At 47.4% G+C, this 21,157-nt stretch overlaps 2 protein-coding genes across 3 annotated transcripts; one reads left to right on the top strand and one right to left on the bottom strand.

Annotated features, from left to right (window-relative positions):
* Window positions 1-1,442: 1,442 nt before the first annotated feature.
* LOC307206763 (lysozyme C, milk isozyme-like) lies at window positions 1,443-7,927 on the bottom strand. Its single transcript, XM_079960168.1, has 4 exons — window positions 7,758-7,927; window positions 4,097-4,255; window positions 2,617-2,698; window positions 1,443-1,630 (listed from the first exon to the last, which is right to left on the bottom strand). Exons 1-4 carry the CDS (start codon window positions 7,894-7,896, stop codon window positions 1,564-1,566), a joined length of 447 nt encoding a protein of 148 aa, XP_079816294.1. The 5' UTR covers window positions 7,897-7,927; the 3' UTR covers window positions 1,443-1,563.
* Window positions 7,928-12,995: 5,068 nt separating this feature from the next.
* SPACA3 (sperm acrosome associated 3) lies at window positions 12,996-20,924 on the top strand. 2 transcript variants are annotated; one of them, XM_079960156.1, is made up of 5 exons: window positions 12,996-13,113; window positions 14,279-14,488; window positions 16,440-16,598; window positions 17,770-17,848; window positions 20,647-20,924. In XM_079960156.1, exons 2-5 carry the CDS (start codon window positions 14,323-14,325, stop codon window positions 20,711-20,713), a joined length of 471 nt encoding a protein of 156 aa, XP_079816282.1. In that variant the 5' UTR covers window positions 12,996-13,113; window positions 14,279-14,322; the 3' UTR covers window positions 20,714-20,924. The 2 variants fall into 2 exon arrangements, with proteins under 2 accessions (XP_079816282.1, XP_079816281.1); XM_079960155.1 differs by having other exon boundaries at window positions 13,106-13,234.
* The last annotated feature ends 233 nt before the right edge of the window (window positions 20,925-21,157 follow it).

The raw sequence follows: 21,157 nt of genomic DNA, 5'->3' as shown, positions 1-21,157 counted from the left end.
CTGAGATCGAACTGAATTGAAATGGGGCACCTGGTGGGTCACTATGAAAACAGGATGCTGGACTAGATGGGTCTTTGGCCTGATCCAGCTGAGCTCTTCTTATGTTTTTACAAAGGAAAGTGAGCAACATACCAAGAAGAGGAGCTCTTGAGACTCTTGTCTCTTAGGGTGGTTCTATAGGTTTGGCTGTTGCTCAAGATCTTGCCACTCAACTTGGCAGGAGGGTTCTTGAGATGGGGGCAGCAATCTTTGTCAACGTTTGGCTGCTAGCCACCATTTTGAATCAAGATGGTTGATGAAAAAGTCACTTTGACACGACTTTGTCCAATTTTTGGCATAGGCTCTGTCACCTCTTGATATATCTTTGTCACACTGGGTTCCTGAGGTGGGGGTAGCAGACTTCATTGCCATTTCAATGCCAGGTGCCATTCTGAATCAATATGGCAGGCTAAAACATCACTTTGGTGTTACTTTGCCCTCCCTTTTTTCCACAGGTTAGCCCACCTCTTGAGATATCCTTGCCATTAAGGTTCCTGAGGTCAGGGTCTACCTCAACGTGTGGGTACCCGATGCAATTTTACATCTGGATGGTGGACCAAAATGTGACTTTTGTATTACTGCATCCATAGAATCATAGAACTGTAGAGTTGGAAGTTACCCTGAGGATAACTTTTGGGCATAGGTTTGGCAACCTCTTGAGATATTGTCGACAAACTTGGCATGAGGTTCCCACTACGGGGGGAAATGGTCTTTGTCAATATTTGGATGCCGGACACCATTGTGATTCAAGATGGTAGACTGAAATACGATTTTGGCATGACAGCCCTTTTTTTTTGGATAGGTTTAGCTACCACTAAATATATCATTGCAAAACTCACCATGAGGCTTACCAAGGTCAGAGCAGTGGACTCTGTCACTGTTTGGATGCTGGGCACTGTTTTGAATCAAGATGGAGGACTGAAACATCAATGTGGCATGACTTCACCCACGTTTTGGCATAGATTCGGCCTCTTGAGATTGTTCCCAAACTCAGCTGCTGGCCCTGGGGAAGGAAGGCCTTCTCTGTGGCAGCTCCTAAGTTGTGGCATTATAGGTTTGAGCAAGGGCTGAAGACACAAACTTCTTTATCCTGGCATTTGGCCCACCCTATTCCTGTGGCTGTAATGTGTGTGTGCTTTTAATTCTGAGTTTTAAGTTGTTGTAACCTGCCATGGGACTTGCTGGTGGAAGGCAGGCAATAAATGCAAACAGCTAACAGCAACAATAATAACTTCTTAATAAACAAGTCATCTTCCAGGTAGTTCCTACAATCTTTCTGCGACATGCGTGACTAACCCAGGACTTTACCTGCCTAGAGCATCCTTGTAGTAACTCCTTCCAAGGTGCTCCCACCTAAAATGTAAGGATAGGTGCTGAACTGACATTATAAAACAGGTCTCCACTGTTTTTTAATGCATTTATTTCTGTGACTGAGTTAGAACAATTTCTTGACAGGCTGAGACATAACTGAGGCTGGAGTCAGTTTTCTAGCATCCCTGCCGACACCAGGATATTGTGTTTTTTCTACAAGTTGCACCCTGCAACGTATTGAGACAGGTCCTGACCTTGGCAATGTAATCTCCATGCCACCCTGGAGGGGGAAATGAACAGATATGAAAAATGAACTGTGCGTGCATTTTATCAGCTTCAAACACAGCTAGGTTGTCCGTTTTCTCCATTTGGATTGAAGCTGGCTGGGGTTGAGGGGAGAATGCATCAAAACACAGTTATATCACAACTGGATCAACATAGTTTGTGGCTACGGTTGTGTGCACACTGTTTCACAAACCAGTGGTGGGAATACTCTGGATACAGAGAAAACATGAGTGTGCACAATGCTTTTGTTTTATCACTTGACTTGTTTCCCTATGTGAAACTTTCTTAACTAAAATAGATGTGTTAAAGAACATATATTAATTAATATAATCTAACACAGGGGTTGTCAACCTGTTCCCTACTGCCCGCTAGTGGGCGTTTCAGGAGTCTAGGTGGGTGGTAGGGGTTTCTATGGCACAAGCTGACTCCTCCTTCCATTGAGCACTGGTGGGTGGTAAGGAAATTTTACCATCAAGAAAGATGCATTAGTGGGTGGTAGGTATAAAAAGGTTGACTACCCCTGATCTAACAGATTGCCATGGGCCCCCCTTGAAAAACTGAAACATTTCATAGGCATGGCAGCTTAGACAGTGTGCACATTAGTGGCTTGAAACAGAGTGATGTCGTTCCCCTGCTGTCTTCCAACTCACATTTTTACATTACACACCTGGGGGGGCGGGGGGTGAGGTGGGGATGTCTTCATCCAAGGCTTGTTACCTGCTTTGTTTCCCTGTACATTCACCCCCCCCAAGACTTCTGTTCAACTTCTATTCTGTTCATCTGCACATTTGCAATGACTGTCTCAAGTGGACACACCTCAACTCAACCGTGGCTTCCATTTTCAAATCAAACAGGAGTATTTCTAACATAATTGTGGCACCCTCATATTCCCCAGCTCAGAGAGAACTTATGCTTCTGCAGTGATTGTGGTGTTTAGGGTGTCCCTCCACCTCTCACAAGGGAAGTTAACGGGCTTCTTACCAGGCACCCAGTCCGTTGGGTGAATTGTCAACAACAACCTTAGCGCAAGCCACGTCTACGGCGATGTTGTCCGTCAGCAGTTCTGCAAGGAAAGCAGATGCAATAGGTGCATGAAGCAGGGGTGTAGGAAAGGGGTTGGCCTACCCCAGATGTCATCCCCAGTGGCGTAGCGTGGGTTGTCAGCACCCGGGGCAAGGCAAGTAATTTGCGCCCCCTAACCCGTGGATTTGCGCTCCCTAACCCTAACCCCCAGATGTTGCGCCCGGTGCGGTCGGCCCCCCTGCACCCCCCACGCTACGCCACTGGTCATCCCAGAGTGGAGCTGACAAAATCCCCCCTGGGTGGACTGGGCGATTGCCCCCAGGCAGATTGCCCCACCCCCTGGGTAGATCACTCTGCCCCCCGGGTGCATGACATGTGCACCGTTCCAGGTGCCCAAGTGACTAGCTCCACTGCTGGCATGATGGGGCCTGTTGGGATGTTATAGGCCTGGTGCAGTTTTGAAGGGACAAAAGAGATGTAAAAAGGGCCACACAATATTGCCTGATTCTCCCATAGTTGCAACCTTTTCTCCCCTCCCACCTGGCATGGCTCCTATGAGGCGGTCAGAAATACAACAGGTGTAGCTTCCTCCAGCATGGGAAAGCCGTGATGGTGGGATGAAGCTCTATGTCAGGCATGGCCAAACTTGGCCCTACAGATGTTTTGGGACTACAATCCCCATCATCCCTGACCACTGGTCCTGTTAGCTAGGGATGATGTGAATTGTAGTCCCAAAACATCTGGAGGGCCAAGTTTGGCCATGGCTGCTCTATGTGGAATTTCTGTCTATTTTGCAAATGCTAAAGAAACAGGAGCTGCCTGGGAAAAACAACAACTAGTTGTTCTAGACTGACCCTCTGTCCATTAGCATGCAGCTTGAAATAGCCTTTTGTATCCAGAGGGTAAAAAATGGGGAACAGTCCTTATACACTTACTAATTCCAAGTCAAATAAATGTATCTTCTATGATCTGACTACACAATTTAATGTCCAAACAGACTACATGTGGAACTTGACATCTCCTGGCTAGGAGGGCTGCATTTCAGGTAGGAAGCTGGGGCTTTCCCTGCCAGCAGATACATCAACATATGAATAAGCTGGTCAACCTAGACCGCTGAAACACAGCTATCTGACTTTTTCTCTTTGGGAGTGCAAATGCCACACCTGCAAAGAGCTGAAGCAGAATGCTCCAGGGTGAGGAAGGACAACCGATCCTTTCTGTCTCCCAGAAGCAATTGATGTGCTGTGCATCACAATTTAGATTGGGGTGGGGAACCTGTGGCCCTCCAGATGTCATTTGGTTTTAACTTCCATCAGCCCCGGCCAGCAAGACCAATGGTCTGGGATGGTGGAAATTGTAGACTATCAACATCTGGTGGGCCAAAGGTTCTCCATCTCTGAAAGAGGCAAATCTCCCTCCAGGAGAAGCCGATTCTCACCAGAGCATTGAATTCCGCATATGTTGGAACTTGGCTCGCTGGGACTCTGGCACCAGTAACGGCTGTTGATCTGGAAGATGCCATAGTCAGCACTGCCATCAGAGTCATAGTGTATGGCCTGGGTATTGTAGCTGCTCTCATGACATGCTGTGCAGACCCCTGAGACAGAAGGCATAATACAGTCAGAACTAAGTGCGCAGATTCTGAGGAGGATGCCCCATTCTTCACACCCACACGTGTTTCAAAATCCTGTCTTATCCAGCTGTCCAGTGAGTCACTGTGCCAGACGTTGAGGGTGGCCGGGCCACTGTCCAACAAGAAATCACAGGAAGCTCAGGTGTTTCTTCAGCACTGGCTAAGCCCAAACTGAGCAGTTTCATAGCTGGTGCCCCACCCTTTTCTGCCCTGATCCAGGACACTTGAGGAGCTTGGCAGGACCAGGGATCCCACAAGCAGGACCAGGGATAGAATCATAGAATCATAGAGTTGGAAGAGACCACAAGGGCCATCGAGTCCAACCCCCTGCCAAGCAGGAAACACCATCAGAGCACTCCTGACATATGGTTGTCAAGCCTCTGCTTAAAGACCTCCGAAGAAGGAGACTCCACCACACTTCTTGGCAGCAAATTCCACTGTCGAACAGCTCTTACTGTCAGGAAGTTCTTCTTAATGTTTAGGTGGAATCTTCTTTCTTGTAGTTTGAAGCCATTGCTCTGTGTCCGCTTCTCTGGAGCAGCAGAAAACAACCTTTCTCCCTCCTCTATGTGACATCCTTTTATATATTTGAACATGGCTATCATATCACCCCTTAACCTCCTCTTCTCCAGGCTAAACATGCCCAGCTCCCTTAGCCGTTCTTCACAAGGCATCGTTTCCAGGCCTTTGACCATTTTGGTTGCCCTCCTCTGGACACGTTCCAGTTTGTCAGTGTCCTTCTTGAACTGTGGTGCCCAGAACTGGACACAGTACTCCAGGTGAGGTCTGACCAGAGCAGAATACAGTGGCACTATTACTTCCCTTGATCTAGATGCTATACTCCTATTGATGCAGCCCAGAATTGCATTGGCTTTTTTAGCTGCTGCGTCACACTGTTGGCTCATGTCAAGTTTGTGGTCAACCAAGACTCCTAGATCTTTTTCACATGTACTGGTCTCAAGCCAGGTGTCACCCATCTTGTATTTGTGCCTCTCATTTTTTTTGCCCAAGTGCAATACTTTACATTTCTCCCTATTAAAATTCATCTTGTTTGTTTTGGCCCAGTTCTCTAATCTGTCAAGGTTATTTTGAAGTGTGATCCTGTCCTCTGGGGTGTTAGCCACCCCTCCCAGTTTGAGAGATCTTTCAGAGTGGTGATCTCCAGAGAGTATCTACTGATTCCCCTTTAAGTACAGCAGCCAGATGCATAAGCACTCCTACACCTTTCCATAGTTCACTAAAAAAAGGGGGGAGGGATTTCAGAAACTCTGTTAACATCTGCTGAAATGCCCCCTTCTGCACCACCATTCAAGGTGCTGGAGTCTTCTCTTTTGAATCTGGCCGCTCTGTTCTGAATCCTGTAGGTCCAACATTAGATTCACCCTCTTTCTCCAGGGTCTTGTCCATTTCTGGACTCATCCCACAAAAAGGTGGTGGGGCAGAGGGGAGACCCTGTTCCACTGGCAGGGAACCCTTTTGGCTCCTTCTCTGGCTCCACCCCACAGACCAACTTTGACACATGAGTGGGACAACTCCCTCATCAGTCACATGGTGTGAACATGACATCAGATGATTGGCAGGTGTGTTGTCCAACTTTGGGAAGGGCTGACCATAGGGCTTGCAAAGTGCTTTGAGCCAGCCGGCTGGCAGGTGTGTGCAAGCCCTGTGCAGCTGATCCAACAGAAAAAAGACAAGCACGGAACTGAGAGATTGCACAAAACAAATGAAATACCGTGAAAATCCCTGAAACGAGAAGTAATCAACTAGAAATATTATCTTGTGGAAATCAAGTAAATAAAAATAAAAAATAAAAACCAGTCTTTAACATCAGCAGTAACATCTAGACCATGGGAGCGTTTCAGCCCTGTTCCTGAGTTTGTTCAAAATCTAAAACAACTTTATCTTGTATTACTTTCTTTGAATTTGTGCCATTTAGGCTTTTAAACCTTTTTTGTAAAAGCAGCACTAGAATTTTCACAGTTGAGTCTTCAACCCCTTATTATTGTGCTTTGCCTTCTTCAAGTTTGGCTTTGTTTAAAACTTGCTATTTAGGTTTTCAAACTTTTTTTTGTAAATTCAGTATTAGAAATTGTACTTTTGAGTCTTCAATCCTTTATTACTGCACTTTGCTTTACCTAGGTCAAGCTAGGATTATAATATATCAGAATTTTGGGGGTTCTACCCTTGTTTGAATTTTGGTCATTTAAAGTTTATGATTTCCTTCTGAGGAAACTGAATAGTTCGGTGAAACGAGGTTTGTAGCTGGCATCCCGTTAAGGCTTTGTTTTATTTTAGGCTTTTCTAATTTTTCCCCTTAAGCTGTGTGGCTGATCCAGCTGGGTTCAGCTCTCCCACCCATTGGCTGACTGGCTTTTTAAGGCACTGGCTGCATGGGTGAGTTCCCTGTTGGAAACTCTCTTGTGCATAAATTCAGCAGACTTCAGCTTTAACCCCCCCCCATCAGCTGATAGATGGAAGAGTTGAGCCAGCTTCCTCTGCACAACCAGGAGTGTATTTCACAGCTTCCGACTGTGCCTTGGCTACCACATTTAGCATCAGGTGTGAGGCAGGTGGATGTGGTTTTGGGACAACAGGCTAGCAGGGCAAATTTAAAACCCTGCTAGATTTAAGACAAAATAGTAGTAGAAGTAGGAGTAATTATTTCAGTGCTGTTCCACCCAATACCTCTGAACAACTCCATCTCTAAGCAATGTTCCTGGCTTCATCACATCCACTCCTGTGCTGCACCCTTTCACTTCTCTGTATGTGGATGCACAAACCACATTCTTCACCCCAGTTCACGCATCCACACACATCATTTACACCCTATTCCTGCAGCCCTCTAAGGTAAAAAGGTAAAGGACCCCAGTCAAAGGTGACTATAGAGTGCGACGCTCATCTCGCTTTCAGGCATTTGTCCGTAGACAGCTTCCTGGGTCATGTGGCCAGCACGACTAAACCACATCTGCCCAACAGGACACCATGACAGAAACCAGAGCGCACGGAAACACAATTTACCTTCCCGCCGGAGCAGTACCTATTTATCTACTTGCACTGGTGTGCTTTCAAACTGCTAGATTGGCAGAAGCTGGGACAGAGCAACGGGAGCTCACCCCACCATGGGGATTTAAATCACCGACCATCCGATTGGCAAGCCCAAAGCCCCAAGGGCTCTGAGGTTTAAACCACAGAGCCACCCATGTCCTATATAGCAGCCCTATAGCAGGATGCAGCATAGCATGTTCCAAGTTAGCTATAGAAATGTGGAGGGAGGCCACCTTCCTCTCATAATTACAGCTACACACCTAGTCAGTCAGACCCAGAAGATTAAGTACTCTCCCCAGATGTAGTGCACAGCCCCCTGCCTCTGCCCCCTGCTGTCCTCTGTGCGCTCCACTCTCAGATAAATTCTGTCTTTTTATAATGCTTGCCTAGCCAATACCCAGATGTCCCCCAATGGACTTACAGTTGGCCAGGCTATAGCCAGCGTAACCATCTAAGCCCAACTGCTTGAGCCTCTGAGCCAGCTCACAGCGGCCATAGATCATGCCTTCTCCTGTGGTGAGGAGACCAGCAAGGAAGGGTAGCAGCCAAAGAGCCTTCATCGTTGTAGTGCAGGAGGTCAAGGTAGACGGTGAGGGTGTCGCGCCTGCCTGCTTTTATATGGGCTCTTGGGCACTCCTCTGGAAAGCAGCCAAGGTCTGCATAATGTTGCCAGACCCTTGAGGACGTCCAGCCTGACCTTGCTTAGCTAATCTGCATGTGTGTGTCAACAAGAAGAAGGGAACATGACTCTTTGTGTCCCACTCCCTGTGGCGGAGGGCTGAGAGCTGTAGCTCCAGGATCCAAGTTGTATTACTAGATTTTAATCAATTCATTAAAAAAAAAGTATTTTTTTTTTAAATAATTTTTATTCATTTTTCAGATAGATACAAAAACAATACAAAACAGTATAATTTCAATCTCATCATTTCATACCCTTCTTTCTTTTGACTTCCCCGTACCTCCCCATCCCTGCATCCTTGTTTAGTAGTTCTTTAGCAACCCTTAGGTCCATTATCTTAATTCCCTTTCATAAAGATTCCTTTAGTTTTTTTTTTTTTTGATTACTGCTGCAATTCTTTACCTCTTACCCCCTGACATCTTAACATTCTTCAATTTTACAATTATTTTTAAGATATATTTTAAATTTCTTCCAGTCCTCTTCCACTGTCTCTTTCCCCTGGTCACGGATTCTGCCCGTCATCTCGGCCAGTCCCATAAAGTCAATCACCTTTGTTTGCCATTCTTCCAGAGTAGGTAGTTCTTGCGTCTTCCAATACTTTGCCAGTAGAAGGATGACATTAAAAAAAAAGTATTGCCATACTATATTTGATAAATTCACAATCTAATCAATTTAATTCCTGCATTCGAATTTTTACTTTAGTGTACAAATAGGGTAATTTATGAGAACTTTCTATGATTGGTATTCAGCTAAGTTTTACTCAGCGGAGACCCGCTGAAATTAATGGACCTAATGGGCCATATTCAAGGATTTTTTTTTGCACTAGTGCAGAAGTGTAGAAACTTTTTGGCTCCATGGGCCAGAGCCTGACCAGGATCAGCTTCACAAGGGAAAGGCAGGTGGGTGGGGAAGTCTGACCTGCTGGGAGCTTGAGGGCCCCATTCCTGCCTCTCTCCACCTGGCTCAGGGCGGGGCCTGACAGGTTTGTAAGAATTGCTGCTGCTGCTGCCACCCAGCAAGGACTGGGGTATTTGGGGGATAATTTTGTTTGGAGTTTTTGTTGTTATTGATATTAATTTTTTATATCTTTATTTTTATGTGGAAATTGTTCAGTTTGGTTATGTAGTTTTTGATGTGTTTTATTTATTTTTATGTCTACTTTGCTATGTTTGTAATTATGTAAATCTTTTCATATCGTAAGCTGCCTTGAGTATTAACTGTGGAAAAAAGGTAAAGGGACCCCTGACCATTAGGTCCAGTCATGGCCAACTCTGGGGTTGCGGCGCTCATCTCGCTTTATTGGCTGAGGGAGCCGGCATACAGCTTCCGGGTCATGTGGCCAGCATGACTAAGCCACTTCTGGCGAACCAGAGCAACGCACGGAAATGCCGTTTACCTTCCCACCGGAAAGGTACCTATTTCTCTACTTGCACTTTGAGGTGCTTTCGAACTGCTAGATTGGCAGGAGCAGGGACCGAGCAACAGGAGCTCACCCTGTCGCGGGGATTCAAACTGCTGACCTTCTGATCGGCAAGCCCTAGGCTCTGTGGTTTAACCCACAGCACCACCCACGTCCCTAACTGTGGAAAGGTGGCATACAAATAAAATGATGATGATGATGATAGGGCACCCCTTCAACCACATGACGCCTTCTTTCACTATAGCAATTGGCTTTCCCTCTGCTCTTGGCAATTTCCATGGTCTAGTCGAAAGGACTTTCCTATGGCTGTCACTTGACTTTCACCACCTTATCTTATCTTACCACCTCCTGAACCCAGAACAAACAGTGGGAGTGATGCCCTCTGATTTGTTCCCTGCTTATTGTTTTTGTCCAGTGGAAAAACTGGCACCTAGTTAACTGGCACAGCCTGTTCCTTCACCGCTGGGAAGGGTGCCGAGTATTTTCATGTCTGTGTATTCTTGCATATTAGTTCTTCAAAAACAGGTCTTGGTGGCCCAATATTTTGTGGCACAACCCTGCTAAGGGTTCCCAGCCCATGAGGTAAAGGGAGCCCTGGCTGACAAAGCATCCAGGTGAGTTGAGCAGATGTGGGAGTTGGGCAGCAGGGCCAAGGAGGTCAGGACAACCCACCCTGCTTCTCCTTTCCTTGACCCAAGCTTTCAATGAAGTAACTTGAAGCACAAAAACAAGTATGTGGAAAGAAAGCCAGAAGGGAAGTTTGGGCTTTCCAGTGTTTTGATCTGTCCATCATAAGTATACCTATATTTCTGTTGGATAGGAGTCTTGGGTGTGTCTGAGGTGCTATGAGCTCCTGGGGCACTAGGGACAAATGTATTCTCTTGAGGCCAAGGTGGCAGATTTGGAAAAGCAAAGAGGCAAAGCAGTTGATGGATGGGGCTTTTGGGGATGTTATAGCTGTGTCCCACTCCCAGAATGGTAGCTCCGCTGCTGTCAGGGAGAATTACGGTCTTAGGGAAGGAGAGTATCACTCTGAGGAAGAGGGAAGCAGTTCCTCCAAAGGGACCCATTGCTTAGGGGATGAACAGGTATCCTCTTGATCCTCTTGTGCTGTCTTGGTCTGGTTCACGGGCAATCGAAGTCCTGGCAGGGGACATCAGGACCGGGGGCAAGATGGCAGGGTGGGAGCAGGAACAGGGGCCCAGAAGCCAGGAAGCCAAGAATCCGAGGGTCAGAGAGCCGGGAGTCAAGAAGCCAAGGGTCCGAGGGTCAGGAAGCAAGGAGTCACAAAGTCAGGGGTCCGAGGATCAAGAAGCAAGGTGTCAAGAAGCCGAGGTTCAAGGATCAGAAAGCAAGAAGCCAAACGCAGCAAGACAGAAAGCGTGTTGCTGTGGCAAAGAGCTGAAGGGAAATGCTGTCCATATATCCCTTCCCAGCTCTTGCCACCAGGTGCTGTGAGTTACCAATTGGCCTCACCTGTGAGGCCACGCCTTGCCTCTTCAGAACAAACTTAGGCAGGCCCCAGTCCTGCAAAGTCCTATTGGTCACAGGGCCTGGCTCCTGCACGCACTCCTGACATGTGCCAAGGATATTTCTCCACTGGGTGAGTCAAGTGATTTAAGTGCTTGACGGCACTTGAACCCTTCTGGCCAGAAACAAGGAAGCTAGATTAAATGTTCCCTCCCCGGGCTCCCTCAGCATGTGAGAAGAAATGGACTCCTCCCTTCCTCTGGAGCTACAAAAGCATCCTTTAGCTACAGTTTCTATCTGAATTTCCAACCAGTGACTTATTTGCTCATTTGTTAGACTCTGTGTTTTTTTATCTGAATGATGTGCTCTCAGCAGTTGTGTTTAATGCTTATTGTGTCTTAGTGACATCGCTGGGGCCTGCCCCATGACATCAGCAGGGCCTGCCCTTAGCTCTCAGATTGGGGCACTGGAATCTCAGGGTCTGCTCCTGACCTGGCAACTCTAAGCACAAATGTTCATCCAAGTGCAATAAAAAGGACCCTTAGGGTTCTTCAGCAGCCAGCATGACCAGTCTGAGAGCAGTCATGCCTGGAAAATATACTTTGTTCCCAGACTGATCCAGTAAAAGTCCTTTTCACATTGAAAAAGGCAATATTCATCCCATAAAATTGACATGACAACATCACAAGGACGCTTTTGTGGTAGATTGTTAGATTGTAAATTACAATAAAAACATAATAGGGGAGGGGGAAAAACACAATTTAAAATACAGGTTAAAATTACAGTTTAAAATGCAGCCTCATTTAAAAGTAGCCCATAGATCAAAACCGTAAGTGCGCGGGGGGGGGGGGGGCATAAGGGTCAGACTGAGTCCAAACCAAAGGCCAGGTGGAACAGTTCTGTCTTGCAGGCCTTGTGGAAAGATGTCAAGTCCCGCAGGGCCCTAGTCTCTTGTGACAGAGCGTTCCACCAAGTAGGGGCAAGTACTGAAAAGGCCCTGGCCCTAGTTGAGACCAGTCTAACCACTTTGTGACTTCGGACCTCCAAAGTGTTGTCATTTATGGACCTTAAGGTCCTCCACGGGGCATACCAGGAGAGGCGTAGGTACGAGGGTCCTAGGCCACATAGGACTTTAAAGGTCAAAACCAGCACCTTAAACCTGACCCTGGACTCCACTGGGAGCCAGTGCAGCTGGTGAAGCACTGGATGAATGTGATTCCATGGCAAGGACCCCGTAAGGAGCCTCGCAGTGGCATTCTGCACCCGCTGGAGTTTCTGGATCAGCTTCAAGAGCAGCCCCATGTAGAGCGAGTTACAATAATCAAGCCTGGAATGTTGTCCATAATGAAATGTGGCCCTTGGACTGAAAAAGATTCCCCAGCCCCGAGAGAGACCTTTTGTTTGACCCAGCTGTGCTCTTCTCACCTTCCTAACCAAAGCAGGGAGCTGGACCCAAGGGTCCTGCTGAAATACAGCAGACCGAAGGAGCTGTTCTTTTGAATACGCAAGGGAAAGAAGACCGTGGTCTATTTATAGACCAAGTCTGACCAATCCAGAGGCTCCATCCTGTGCCCAAAAAATGTCTCTGAGACCTGTGCACATGCAGCCCTCAGTAGCTAATGGGGCTAAGTTGCAGCTATAGGTAAATGTTGTTCTTGGACTCCCCCTTTTTTTTGGATTATGATAAACTCCCCTTTTTTGGGTTGTGATAAGATCAGCTCCATATTTAAGGATTTGCCAAAGGGAGGAGGGGAGAGGGACTCTTTAATCCATCAAATAGACACAAGAGATCAACCAAATAAAGGAAAATGGTGGGTTCTTTGTCAATCCTTCACACAAAACCCAAGCCAAGAAAGAATACCCTTCAGAGCTGATGTACAGAATGGACTCTCTTATCTACATATAGCTTAGCTTATCCTGACTCAGCTGTGGAGCCTATTGGACAATCACCCAGAAGATCCCATGACTCCTACTCCCACCGCTCACAACGGGCACAATATTGAAGAATGGCTGGGATGGGTGCACCCATTTCTCAGCAGCGTAGCTCTGCTGGCAGTGGGAAGCAGAAGCAGGTCATGTTCTAGAAGCCCAGTTGCTGTGATGTCACAGGAAACCAGTCGGATTCCAGAAGCACCTGCCCCTTGGGAACGTCTGCCTCCAATTGCAGAGGGACCAAAGTGATTCTCTCACTCACGCAGGGCTTGTTCAGTAAGTGGCTTTCTGGAAGGGTGGGAGAAGAGCCAGGCTGGGTGTGGAGTCATGATGTGTAGACCTCAGCCACAGCTTTGGGATGGACATGTGTTCTCATGGGATAAACAGAGTGGAACAGGTGCATGAGGCTCAATTCTTGAGTTCTAGCTGATCTACAAGGGAAGTGGGGACTCGTGTTTTCATCTGCATATCTCTGATGGGCTGGAATGTATATTTGTGGAGGGCTTCTCTTTCAAATCCTACAAGGAAAGTTGATTCTGCTACAAACTCTTAGTCTAAGGTTACCAGACATCCCCGTTTCCTGGGCACAGTCCCCAGATTTACAGATCAGTCCCCATACAAAATCCATTGAAGTTGAAATGTGTCCCTGGATTCATTGAAAAAAATCTGGTAACCTTATCTTAGTCAGCTAAGGCACACTTACTGTGTGTAGAGGGGGAGTAGACAATCTTCACTTTAGGAATACTCTTGAAATATAGTCATCTGGGCATAGTTGAAGGACTGGAGTGCTTCTGTGCCAGAGAGTTTTCTTCATTGATCTTACATTTGTATCCAGCTTTTCTTTCAACATGGAACCCAAGGTTCCCCGATGGTTCCCCCTCCAGACAGTGACCAAACATAGACCTACTTAGCTTAGCCGGGTGCAGGGTCTTATCATGTGCGTTAAGACCACATACCCTGGGACCAACATTTTGTTGCCTTTCACAAAGTTAGTCAACACTACGGCCAAGACAAAGCCTACAAGCTCACTCTTCTGGGATGATCCTACAGATGATGCTGGACTACAGCTCCCATTGTTCTTGATGCTGGCTGGAGCTGATGGGAGTTGGAGTCCAGTTGTATCTGGAAGACCACAGTTCCCCATGTAAAGAGGAAGGATCAGATATAAACATAATCATACATGTAGTCTTCGGCATCCAAAAAGTTTTAAACATTCATTTCCAGAAGTGTGAGCTGATGAATTGTTTTGTCTGAGGACTCACGTATTGTAGGGTCTGAATGAGGTCTGGTGATGTGCATGGAAGTGTTCACACACCAGGAATAAGTGGTGAGCTTTCTCCCCATTCCTCAAACGTAAGGACAAATCACAGTGGCCTAGTCGCTTGCTAACTGAACCCTTTCACCACAAGGGGCCTCATGGTGGTTTTCTCTTTCTCCATAGGCTGCCTTGGAGTCCCATGCCCCACCTGTCGTTCCCCGGGGATCATGTCCTTCCCAACACTTTTCTTAGGGAAGAAGCTTCTTTTGCTGCTGCCTTTCCTCATGTGCTTTACATCCAGAGTTGGGGGAAAGATCTTCGGACGCTGTGAACTGGCCCACTTATTGAAGGTGTCTGGCTTGGAAGGTTACCGTGGATACAGTCTAGCTGACTGTGAGTGCTTGTCTCCATCTCTTCCCTCCGTCCCTCTCACCTGAACTGAGGTCAGCCCTCATGTATGGGGAGCAGGATCTCCTGGCCCTCCTGTTCAGGACCTGGGTATTGGGGTGGGGTGGTTGTAATAATCAGGGCTGCATATTCTACAGCAGAGCTTTCCAAACTTTTCCTGTTGGTGGCACACTTTTTAGACATGCATCATTTTGTGACACAGTAATTCAGTGGGACATGGGTAGTGCTGTGGGTTAAACCACAGAGCCTAGGGCTTGCCGATCAGAAGGTCGGCAGTTTGAATCCCCGCGACAAGGTGAGCTCCCATTGGTTGGTCCCTGCTCCTGGCAAGTCAAGCGACAGCCATAGCAAAGTCCTTTCGACTAGACCATGGAAATTGCCAAGAGCAGAGGCAAAGCCAACTGCTATAGTGAAAGAAGGTGTCGTGTGGTTGATGGGGTGCCCCATCATCATCATTTTATTTGTATGCCACCTTTCCACAGTTAGGGGATGCGGGTGGTGCTGTGGGTTAAACCACAGAGCCTAGGGCTTGCCGATCAGAAGGTCAGCAGTTTGAATCCCCGGGACGGGGTGAGCTTCTGTTGCTCGGTCCCTGCTCCTGCCAACCTAGCAGTTCAAAAGCACGTCAAAGTGCAAGTAGATAAATAGGTACCGCTCCGGCGGGAAGGTAAACGGCATTTCTGTGCACTGCTCTGGTTCACCAGAAGCGGCTTAGTCATGCTGGCCACATGACCCGGAAGCCTTACGCCGGCTCCCTCGGCCAATAAAGCGAGATGAGCGCCACAACCCCAGAGTCGGCCATGACTGGACCGAATGGCCAGGGGTCCCTTTACTAATTCAGTTTTACTAGCAAACCAGAAGTTAAACTGACCCCTTTCCAGTCCCAGGAGGAGCACAGGGAGCGTTCATGCAACAGACCTACACACTGCAGCCAACACACTAATGTGTCGCAACACACAGTTTGGAAAGCTCTGTTCTACAAGCATGTGCAAGTGCAGTAAAAAAGAAAAGTGTCACATGAAATTTAGTGGTGAGAATGTGTGAGCTTTAATCCCAAAAAAGAAAACAGCGTACTTCAAGCACTCATGACTGTGAAGAGAAAGACTTGGAAATGTATGTTTAGTTATTTATTATTTATACATTATGACAATTTATCTACTGCTTAATTGCAGTCATCCGTCCCTAAGCGGTGTACGGGAAACTGAAGACAGTGAAAATGAACATCGGTTCAAGTCATAAAATCAGAATTCAGTTAAAATGACTGCTGGCATAGCAATTTTCAACAGGCTCTGGGAGTTCAAAAGGGAGGGAGCCCATCTGACTTCATCTGGAAAGCGGTTCCATAAAATTTCGGCCCGAAATGCTGAATGGACTCTGCCTGGGAAATTTAAGCTGTGCATCTTAGCTGGGGGGTGGGAAGACTGCTACCAGTGTCTCCCCTGGAAACCTCAGGGCTTGGGCACGATATAAAGATTCAAGCGGTTTGTGGAGTATCCTGGGCTCATGTTGTTAAGAGCCTTGTAAATTGAGACAAACACCTTGAGCCTGGCCCAGGTGTGGGCAGCCAGTGCAAGCTTTCAAGCACTCAAGTTATGTGCTGGTGTTGCTCTGTTCCCGTCAACAGTCTAGCTGCAGCCTTTTGCACCAGCGGCAGCCTGCAGGCCAGGCCCAAGTGTAGCCTTGCATGGAGGGCATTGCAAGAATTGAGCCACCTTGCTGCATGAATCACTATGAAGCATGTGTGCCCCGCCTAGCTCCTTGTCCCTCCTGCATGACTGACAGAAGCAAATAAATTATGCAAAGCAAGGACCTATATGTAAATATGCTTAATTTGCATAATTTATACAGGTGGCCCAAACCCCAGCATTTCCTGGAGCAGAATTTGTGTTAATCTTGGCGCAGAATTCCTGGATCCTTCTCCCTCTCCACCTTATAGGGGTCTGCTTGGCCTTCTATGAGAGCCACTTTGACACGGCAATTGTGGACCACGAAGCTGACGGCAGCACCAGCAATGGCATCTTCCAGATCAACAGCCACCTTTGGTGTGAAGATTACAAACACTTCCAGCCGAACTTCTGCAAAATGCATTGCAGCGGTGAGCTCTGAAGTGGGTTGGCTTCAGTTCTACATCCTGGCATTAGAGGGCGCTGCTCAGCAGCCATATGGGACCAGGTTGCAGCCAAGTTCCCTGCAGGGACTACAGCATCTGCTGCCGCCTTTGCTTGTAAAGTCCACTCAGTGGAGCCTGCATCCTGCATTTCTGCGTGAGCCACTGATCTTGGACACACACCTTCTGATTGGAAGAGGGCAAGCACAGGGACCTAGGGAGAGAGACACTGGCTGCCTCCTCCAAGGTGCTGCAATTGAAAGATCCATGCCCAGACAATGTGGCAACAAGGCTGAATTAGGTAAAGGTAAAGGTACCCCTGCCCGTACGGGCCAGTCTTGACAGACTCTGGGGTTGTGCGCCCATCTCACTTAAGAGGCCAGGGGCCAGCGCTGTCCGGAGACACTTCCGGGTCACGTGGCCAGCGTGACATCGCTGCTCTGGCGAGCCAGAGCTGCACACGGAAACGCCGTTTAACTTCCCGCTGGTAAGCGGTCCCTATTTATCTACTTGCACCTGGAGGTGCTTTCGAACTGCTAGGTTGGCAGGCGCTGGGACCGAGCAGCGGGAGCGCACCCCGCCGCAGGGATTCGAACCGCCGACCTTTCGATCGGCAAGCCCTAGGCGCTGAGGCTTTAACCCACAGCGCCACCTGCGTCCCAAGGCTGAATTACCTGTGCCCCAATCCCTCTTCATCAGAAGCTGGCCAAGCCAGACCCAGGTATCACACAAAGAAGCAACAGGCAAACATCCACGCAGGTGGGAGATTTGATTCCCTGCCGTCCTCTTATAGAAAGAATGGGGGACCCATGGACCTTTGGAGTACAGCTCCCATCCGCCCCAGCCAGCCTGACCAATAGCCGGCGATGTTGGGAGTTGTAGCCCAGCAAATTATGGAGGGCTGTCCATCTCATGGCATGTTTATATCCCCTGGCAGACATTTTGGGGGTTTCTGTGCTGGTCTGCATAGATATTCTCTTTCCAATAGGAAGACACAAGACTCAGGCTAAGGAGCTGGTTGGAGAGAGGCTCCAGAGGGATGTTGTAACTCATGGGTCACCTCTGCAGGCTTCTTCTCTGCAGAAGGTCACCTCTGCAGAAGCAGGAGTTGAGGGTGTTGCCTCAGCCCCTCATGCCTTCTTTTCCTCTGTCCCTACAGATCTGCTGACCAGTGACATCAAGGATGACATTGTCTGTGCCATGAGGATAGCACAAGGACCAAGAGGCCTAGGAGCATGGTAAGGGGAGCTCTCGGGGGTAGCGGGGTAGAATCTGGTGACCATCACTAGGTCCTGCGCTTCTGCTGCATGCTAAGCAAAACAGGAGAATTTGTTAGCAAGACACCGTGGTGATATCCAGCCTTACTGTTAGTCCCCATCCTCTGGACAACCAGCCAGCAGAAGGATCTTGTCTCTTAAGATGGATGGTAAATCAATGTTGAAAAAATCCAAAGAAATCAAGCAACAGAAATTATTATTAAAGTCCAGTCATACCTCGGGTTGAATGTGCTTCAGGTTGAGCGCTTTCGGGTTGCGCTCCGTGGCAACCCGGAAGTAACAGAGCACATTACTTCCAGGTTTCGCCGCTCGCACATGCACAGACGCTCAAATTGATGTCATGCATATGCGAGGAAGCGGCAAAACACGACCCGCACACGCGCAGGCACGCCGTTGCATTTTACGTTCTATTCAGGATGCAAACGGGGCTCCGGAACGGATCCCGTTCGTATCCCGAGGTACCACTGTATAGTGCAGAATTGCAACGATCTTTTTAAAATATAATGCATAGCACTTAGAAACCACAAACACATAAAAGGATCTGATGCACAGGATAATTTTAAAAGCAATAATGAACAATTGCCTTGCAAAGCCACAAAATGCCCAAATAAAAATCCCTTATTAAGTCTGATACACTTTTAAATAGCAGAGAGATTTCCAAAAAATTCAGATCTCAGTGTTAGCTGATCAGGAGTCATTGGGCCTGTTCTTACAAAATCCTATTTAGGGTAACCTCAGCAGACTGGGATGCGGGTGGCGCTGTGGGTTAAACCACAGAGTCTAGGACTTGCTGATCAGAAGGTTGGCGGTTTGAATCCCTGCGACGGGGTGAGCTCCCATTGCTCAGTCCCTGCTCCTGCCAACCTAGCAGTTCAAAAGCACATCAAAGTGCAAGTAGATAAATAGGTACCGCTCCGACGGGAAGGTAAACGGCGTTTCCGTGCGCTGCTCTGGTTTGCCAGAAGCGGCTTAGTCATGCTGGCCACATGACCCGGAAGCTGTATGCCGGCTCCCTCAGCCAATAAAGCGAGATGAGCGCCGCAACCCCAGAGTCGTTCACGACTGGACCTAATGGTCAGGGGTCCCTTTACCTTTACCTTTACAGCAGACCAGATTTGTTCATTGATTGAACAAATGCAATAACAGCCCCACAGTTCAGGAGTAAGGAAGCTGTGGCCCTACAGATGTTGTAGGGCTGACGCTCATCACCCAGTGAATTTCATGGCTGAGTAGAGATTTGGACCCTGGTCTCCCACATCCTAGTCAGGCACCCTGACTATTACACCACACTGGCTGCCCATGGTGGTGGACTCCAACCTCTATCAGACCCCTGCCAGCTACCCCAGCCTAAAGAGTTTATCACTGGCTCATAGAAGATAGAAGCTGCCATACTGAGTCAGATCATTGGCATGTCCCTCTCAACTGTGCCTAGACTGACTGGCAATGGCTCTCCAAGGTTTCAGGTGGTCTCTCCCAGCCCTACCTGGAGATGCTCCTGGGGACTGAACCTGGGACCTTCTGCAAAACAAACCAGATGCTCTACCATGGAGCTACGGCCCGTAGAAGAATCATATTGTAAGCCTGACATTATAGATCCCTTGACCATTCAGATTCCAGTGGACCATTATGTCTCTGCAGCTGTGCAGAAGCTAGTTGTCTGGTTATGGTGGCCCTTGCCAGTCTGGTGCCATGCAGATGTATTGGATTACAGTTCCCATGAGCCCCATCTGGGACAGGCATACGACACAGGGGCTGATGGAAGTTGTAGTCCAAATCATCCGGTAGGTGAAGATGGAGTTATGCTCAGGGCTTGGAAAGTTCATTTTAAAAGGACTTTGTTTCAGTTCACCCCTCCAGAAAGCAACTAACTCTGTTCCAGTTCACTTCACAGCTCAGTTCACAATTCATTCACGTGGTTCTCTGCATTTCCCCCTAGTCTTCAGAATTTTAAATTGCTAAAGTATAAAATCTGCTTAAGAAGACTATGAAACATTTTTTTTTAAATCCCCACCATCCCCAGTGTAATGTGAACACTTGTTTCATTTCTTCTTTCCAACAATCATGAGCTTTAATCTTCAACTGCAGCATACCCTCTGACATTTCTCCGATGAAAATAGGGATGTCTCATTCCATAAGGATAATTTTACTATTTTTACCCCACACATCTTACTTGGGTTGCCCCACCCACTCTGAGCAGATTCCAACATATATAAAAACATAATAAAACATTAAACATTTTTTTAAAAAAACCTTCCCTATACAGGATTACCCTTAGATGGCTTGGGGGTTGGATAACTCCATACCCTCCAACATTTCTCCAATGAAAATAGGGACAGCCTAAGGAAAAGTAGGGTATTTCGGGATCATATCAGAAACTGGGACAGCTTCTCTAAATCAGGGGTGTCCCTGGAAAATAGGGGCACTTGTAGGGTCTGCTGCAGCATCACTTTTCAGATAGCTAAAAATGGTAAATGCAATGGTCACAATCAAACACAGATTGAATTGAATTAAAAATTGTCCTAATTTCCACCATTTAGCTCACCTGGAAATTATAGGAACTACTCTCAGGTGTGATCCAGAGGTTTTTGAATTTATTCAGTGCATTAGTTAATTTGAATGAGTTTATTCCAAGCACAGGTTATACTCTTCCTGTCTGTTTCTTTGGGACTTGTACAGCAGAAGCTATCCTGTAAATTTACATTCCATACTTTATCCATGAATTTCTCTTTAATGAGATTCCCTTTCTTTCTCTCACTCAGGATGGGTTGGAGGGAAAATTGCGAAGGCCTTGATTTGTCTGCCTGGTTGAAAGGATGTATTCTGTGAGAGAATAACAAGGAGGACAGAAAGGCGGCTGTGAAAGGGCTGGGCGCGCCGGATGTATGGCTTGCGCCCTGGGACTACTGCCTTCCTGGAGCTAAACAGTGCTGCATGAATAAACTCTTTTAAAGCTCTCGGCTGGGCCCTGCAGTGGGGAGAGTGATTGTAACTTGGACAATGAGAACCAAATCTTGTGCTATAAAAATATTTCTTCAGACTCTGTGATTTGAGGTACCATGTATTGCAGCTCATGTGAGGGGACGCGTTGGGATCTATGATGCCTCAGTTTTCAAACTGTATTCCAAGAGGTCCCTCAGGACCTTTTCGGGGCTTCCTCAGTTTAAAGGTCAGTAATGGCAAACAAGATTCCTGCAAGGACAAGTTGGTTGTTTATTTTGTTAATTAAATTTGTATGCCACTCTATACCGATAGAACTCAGGATGGTTCTCA

Source organism: Podarcis cretensis (genome assembly GCF_951804945.1).
Source record: "Podarcis cretensis genome assembly, chromosome: 17".
NCBI lineage: Eukaryota > Metazoa > Chordata > Lepidosauria > Squamata > Lacertidae > Podarcis > Podarcis cretensis.
This window is presented reverse-complemented; position numbering and strand designations above follow the sequence as displayed.